General features: G+C 46.3%; 3 protein-coding genes across 3 annotated transcripts; all 3 read right to left on the reverse strand.

The window, feature by feature from the left end:
- Window positions 1-1,217: 1,217 nt before the first annotated feature.
- On the reverse strand, window positions 1,218-1,595 carry TM35_000331680 (uncharacterized protein; the record flags this gene model as incomplete). The annotated part of the gene is made up of 1 exon (XM_029028924.1): window positions 1,218-1,595. One exon carries the CDS (start codon window positions 1,593-1,595, stop codon window positions 1,218-1,220), a length of 378 nt encoding a protein of 125 aa, XP_028879777.1.
- A 3,233-nt stretch (window positions 1,596-4,828) lies between these two features.
- Window positions 4,829-5,227, reverse strand: TM35_000331690 (uncharacterized protein; the record flags this gene model as incomplete). Its single annotated transcript, XM_029028925.1, has 1 exon — window positions 4,829-5,227. The coding sequence occupies one exon, from the start codon at window positions 5,225-5,227 to the stop codon at window positions 4,829-4,831; it is 399 nt and encodes a 132-aa protein (XP_028879778.1).
- Window positions 5,228-5,411: 184 nt separating this feature from the next.
- On the reverse strand, window positions 5,412-5,918 carry TM35_000331700 (uncharacterized protein; the record flags this gene model as incomplete). The annotated part of the gene is made up of 1 exon (XM_029028926.1): window positions 5,412-5,918. One exon carries the CDS (start codon window positions 5,916-5,918, stop codon window positions 5,412-5,414), a length of 507 nt encoding a protein of 168 aa, XP_028879779.1.
- Window positions 5,919-6,231: the final 313 nt, after the last annotated feature.

Below are 6,231 nucleotides of genomic sequence, written 5' to 3' on the forward strand. Positions count from 1 at the left end.
CAACAAAATAAATAGGAGTTCATTGAGGACAATCCATTATAAAAAACCCAAAAATAATAACAAAAGGAGACTTGAGGACGGGTTTGGGGTAAGAACAGTGAGGATGGAGAGATCTGGTAGGGTTTACTCGATCAGATTTCTCGCAGACTGGTTCTCTCGTTTGGGAACGGGCTACAACCAAAAATCATATTACAAGAGCTTGAGGATCCTATTAAACGAAGGGATCTTCCTCTTCAGAGCCACTCGTAAGTCGGTAATTAAGATACTCTACGGTGTGCGGCTGATAGCCGTACCATTGGAGTAATATCCATAAAGACGTGAAGAAAGAAAATAAAAAACAAATCCATGATGATATGGAGTCCCATGGGTGGAGGGGTGGAAAGGGGATATGTTTGATATTACCCTCCTAAATAAAATTATGGAGGAAAGAGAGTGGAAGTACATTTGGAGATGGGGATGATCTGTGTCCATGATCGCTGCAGCGGTAGCGGGAATGTCCCGTCGTTTTCGTGCTCGTGCAAGGAGTGTATTTTCATGAACGTTGTTTGTGACGTTGGAGATGCGAACAACATTGTATTGCGATCAGTGCTAATGCAAACGAACTACAAACAAACAATGCCACAGTTCTTGATTATGTGGGTTCCGATACGTGTGTTGTTGTTTATGTGTTGCGCTCATTTGTGTGTGTGTGCCAAAATAGCTGGTGGACGTCTCGTAGGCCTCTCTTTTTTCGTATTTATTACTCTTTTATGTATGGTATTTGTGGGACCCTGTTTGGAGGTGGTGTTTGGTTTCTTCGTCGGTGTCGTGTTCGTGGATCAACCGCGTATTTGGAGAGGGTGTTGTTTCTTCAGGTACTTTGTTTGAAAAGTGGGGGAAGAGGTGTTACTCGTTATCGGCGTCTGTAAATGTTTCTAGTCGAACTTTGTGGGGTTTTTTCAGTCGTTTGCCCCCGGATTGCCCTCGTGGTGGGGATTCGTCATCCCTGTCGGTGTTTGGTGTTCTATTTCTGTCGTGGTTTACTGTGGGAATTGCGCGAGTTCAGTCACCAGAGAATTCCTTTGCGGCCAGGTGTGTGGTCGGAGATTTGGTGTTTCCTTGGGGCAGAGGACATCTGTGTTTGGTGTGTGAGTGGTTGGTGCGGTGTGTGTTTCCGTCCCCCTGGTTCTCAGGGATTCTTGTTTGGGGTGTGGGTGATTTGTTTTGGCACTTTTACTTCACTTATTTGTTGGCTTCCATGGTGTGCAGGTGAACGTTTCGTCAGGTCTTGTGCCCCGGTGTCGTGTGTTCATTCCGAATGCTGTTGATGATGTACATCTTTCTTTTTCCCTAGCGAGTGTGTTTTCACATCCCATGCAATGGTGGTTGTCCACGCGTTTTGGCATTATGAAAGTGATGTGCAGTTTCGGGTGGTGCCGCCCGAATTTAGCCTGTGGTTGCTCACCTAATGGTTCCTGTGATCTCGTGGTGTTTGGAGGTTCTATTTCCGACTGGGTCACTCGTGTATTTTTGATATGCGCCACGGATCCAATACACACAAAGAGGAGCAGAAGACAGCCGTATGTAATGAACGTGTGCGCACAATAGACACACATTATTGTGATGTGCTCATGAGCCAGTGGGGTGGTGTCAACCGTCCGTGCGGTTCTTTGCAATGAGGGGTGCCGATGTTGAGCGCGCCCGTGGTGAAACTACAGGGAATTTGACGTGTGGATGTTGTGATGGCTGATGGGTTGCGGTGTTACATTTGACGTTCATGCGGGAGTGCTCCTTGAGTACTGTGCTATGAGATGGGGTCCTGTGTTTTCTGGTGTCTCCTCAGTGGTCTTATAACAGTTTTGGAGGGGATGCCGACCATTCGGGTAATGAAGTTGCACTATCGGTAAAAGATAGATAGAGGCACGTTGTATATTATTGCCGAGTGGGATAACTGAGATCTGTAGGTAAATTCCCATGGTGTTGTTTTTCTTTTTATTGTTTTTGTGGGTTTTTTTTTTTCCGTAATTGGGGGTGTTGTTTAAACATCCGTACGGATTCCGGAGTGTATTTGTTTTTTTTGTGAAGTGGTAAGATTGATTGCCTGCGTCGCGTTGCTTTGTTTTGTGTGAGTGGTTTGATTGACGTTGTTTTGTGTACTCTCTTTATATTTCCCTCTGCGTTGCTGTTGTTTGTCAATATGTTAAATGTGCGTCTCTTTTCTCCTTCTCTTTCATTTCGTTACCACAGATCCAAGCAACTCACAGTGATAATCATGACAACGATGTTCGTCCAACAGCGCCGTGTGGTGCACCTATTGGTACTTCTGCACTTCTGTGTGTGTGTGGCATGTGCGGCGAGTCCAAGTGGTGTTAAGCAGGATTCTCCATCCATTGAGACAATTGATGTAGAAAAGGTGGAACGGGAGATAAACGAGGGATTGGCCAAGGCGTACAAGTACATGGTGCATATGTCTGGTTGTCTGTATTTGTTAGGGGGGAAAAGGGAATTGTGTGAGAATAATTCCACGCGTGCTCAAGCTATTGCGACCAACGCCACGGCTCTTGTGAAAGAGATCGAGAAAATCAAAGAAAAACCACCAGAGGGTGATGCGTGGAAGGAGGAAAAAAAGGCCAAAGTACAAAAAATCATTAATGATTATGGTGATGTGAGATTGGCGATCGTAGATATAACTATATTGGAAGAAACCTGTACGAAACAACCTTGGTACGGGCATAGTGATAGAAAGAAACTGGGCGAAGCTCAAAAGCTTTTTTCGGAAGTACTTAAAAAGGGAACGAACATTACGTTAGAAAGAAAAAGACTCGGAGAGAAGAGCAGTAAAGCAATCAAAACGTTGGGAAGCCTCACAGAACGACTCAAATCCCCGGATGGTGAACTCAAATCACTTGCGCTCGTCGTGGGAGCCATGGGTGACGCGGATCGGGCAGTGGGGGCCCTCAAGAAGTCATTGGAAGGTGTCCCGGGGCTCGAAATGGATTTAAAAGAAACCACGGTTGAAGACTTAAAAAAAAAGGTGGCGGATAGAAACGCCACCGTTACTAGAGAACTGGAGGAAGCAAAAGCAAGAGAGTATAAACAACTGTTACAGCTGGGGTTGGTTGATGAAAAAGGGGAAGTTGTAGTGCGGCCACCAAAGGAAAAAGAAGAGGTTGGAGAGAACGCGCGGCAGACACAGGAAAAGGATAAGGATAAGGAAGAGACTGTGGTAGAGGAACATGCGGGGAAAGATAACAGTGTGGAGGGGAGAAGGAAAGAGAATGGAAACGGAGATGATGAGAATAGGGAAGGGGCTAAAGAAGAAAAGGCGGGGAAGAAAAATGCAGGAAAGGATGGGGAAAAGGCTGAGGAAGAGGCGGAACGGGCAATAAAAGCAATACAAGATGCTGAGTCATTAAAATCTCAAAATCTGCTAACTAATGCTTCAACAGCTTCAATCTCTTTGAATGTTTCACAGCTAAGTGACAACAGCCATGGTCCTGCAGTGATGCACAGTCCCTTATTGATGCTTCTTGTTCTCTTGTGTGTGTTGGGGTGCACCGTCGTTTGCTAGTCGGTGTTCCCATGATACAGTTGCACAGTCAACCTTTATTTGAGTGGACATGGATACATTGTAAGGGCGCTGTTCTTTTGGTTGGATATCAGCATGTTTTTTTTTTCAGTTCGATAAATCACTTGTTTGCATTTTTATGCTGAACAAATCTATTGGACTCCCTATGGCACTCATCAGATGACAAACCATCATTTTGTGAGGGGAGTGTCCTCTTTGTTTGTTCGCATTATTATCTGGGTACTGTTTTGCCGCCATTTACCGTGCTTACCATGTGATGTGTGTGTGTTCCGTGATATTACTAATTATTGCATTCACTCATGGGAATGGGATACAGCCCGATGTGTTTTAATGGTTGTGACTGAAATGTGAAGAATGGCAGGAGGTTCAAGACACACAAACACGCACACTACCAACCCTCCTTCTCCTTGTGTGTGTGTGTGTGTGTGCTGTCATCATGTGTGCATTATTCCCATTGCTCGCCCTGTACGAAAGACACACACACACACACTGTAGTGAATTGTGTTATTGCCTCCTGAACATATTCACATGGTGATCACGGCTTTCTTTTTGTTTTCATTATACTGTTTTTTTCTTGTGTGTGTGTTTCATTATAATTACATTGCACGTTATGTGCAGCTGTGTGTGTTTCTCTTTTGCGTTTCTGATACACCTTGTGTATCTTGTGTGTTCATTTTTATGCAATGATTTTTATTTTTCATTATATACGAACTGCTGCACGGACATCAAGAATAAAGATATGGGTACGACAGGTTCAGTACACAATGATTTTCCGTTGTTCACCTTGGGGTGGATTGGACTGTGTCCAGGCATCGCAGCCACAGTCAGTAATGAATTTCTTTTGCTTTTACATCTTTGCTCTATTATTGTGTCTGCTTCACGCAGTCACTCTTTTTTTTTACATTTTTATTTTGGTATAAAGATTGGTGGGTTGTAGGTGTTTGAGTGTGCCCCTCTGTTGTGAGTTCCTATGTGTGTTTGGGTTGCTACTCACACCGCCCACCTAATGAAAACACATTTCTTTGTTCTCACCTTCTCTCTCGGCGTTGTCACTCGCGGTATTACCACGAACATATTTCTGCTCTTGTGTTGTGTGTTGTTGGGTTGTTTGAGTGACTGCAGCCTGCGGGGAGATGGACCGAGACTGTTCCGCTTCGACATCACGTAATGGGTCTGTTTTTTTTTATTTTTCTTTTTGGGGGTTGAGTTGATGTGCTGGTGTGGGTGAATGTGTTTCTCTGATGGGAGTGGCAGCTGTGATTATTGTACTGTAAGTGCTTTGTGTGCTGTTGGTATCCTGTTGTTGTTGTTGTTCATTTCTTGTGGTTTCTTTTCCTCTTTGTAGGTGGTGTGGCTTGGTGTATATTTTAGGGAATGCCGTAATGCCTCTCTGACATGAGCATGTGGGACTGTCATTGTGTATGTGTGCACTGTGAGTGGGAAGGATGCCGTTGTGTTGCTGGACCACTCCACTGCGGCGTCTGTGGGGTTTGTGTGTAAGCGGCATGCTTCGCTTCGGCGGGGCTCGAGGAGGGGCACTTTGCGTCCCGAGGCGCTGAACCTTGAGGCCTGAAATATCATGCTCAGGGACTTTTTGAACTTGAGAGAAAAAGAAGAGTGAGGATGAGGAAAACAAAAAGGATGAAACCCGGCAACCATTCTACGCGCGCAATGCTCGAGGCTCGTTGTCGGGTTTTGCCCTTTTCTTTTTTTTAATCCCACGCCCCAAGAAGGGGGAGGAGGGAACACACAACCCCCACAACCCAAGGCGGGCGGCCAACGTGTCAGCGTCTTGTGCGCAACAAGAAGAAGAGGGGTGGGGTGGCTCCCGGGGGTGTTTCACTTATAAACTGAGGGGTTGGGCATGGTGGAAAACTCTTGCTTTCCCCACTTCAACGCTGGGGAAGATGGGTTTGAAAGGCATTCCGCGAAGATGACCCTTCCCCGTTCCCCTCGTGACATGGTGCCGCGTGCCACCGAATAAAAGGTGCTGTTGGATGGCCACACCATGAACAAAGAACATGAGGGTGAGCCCTTCCTTCCCCATGATGAAGGCAAATTCTGCTATGGTGGTGTTAAGGCGTTTCGCTACTGCCATGTGTAGTGTGAAAAGGAGACCCATGGGAAATGCAGAAAAGGAAAAATAAGCACAATAAGAACACTTTCCCCCATAAGAACACTTTCCCCCATAAGAACATTTTCCCCCATAAGAACATTTTGCTTCATAGGTATTTTTGGTTTGTTGGCACCCCACCGCCCAATCCACCACAAAACGATGTGTGAAGTATGTTTGGTTTTCCTGAAGGGATGGAAGTGGATAAGCTGGGTGCCGCGATTGGGCAGCCCCCATTGCCAAAGGCGAGCCGTGGTTCACTTCAGAGGTCCACGGCACCCACCCCAAGATGTTGGCAAAAAAAAAAGTTGAGGAGGGTACGGCACCCCGGGTTCCAGCGCCATCACTGATCGCCGTACTAACGAGGCCTGTGGCCGCTTAACTTCACAAATCGGACGGGATATGGTGCATTCGGCCAAGTATGGTCGTACCCGATATACACGCAAAAGAACATATTATGCTCCCGGGGGGGTCTCCGGGGCGCCCTTCCCAGCCCCACCCCCCAGGGGTGAATTTTCAGTTTTGCGAGTGCCGTGCGTTTCCAGCCTCC

The sequence above is a fragment of the Trypanosoma theileri genome (genome assembly GCF_002087225.1).
Source record: "Trypanosoma theileri isolate Edinburgh chromosome Unknown TM35_Tth_33_V1, whole genome shotgun sequence".
Taxonomy (NCBI): domain Eukaryota; phylum Euglenozoa; class Kinetoplastea; order Trypanosomatida; family Trypanosomatidae; genus Trypanosoma; species Trypanosoma theileri.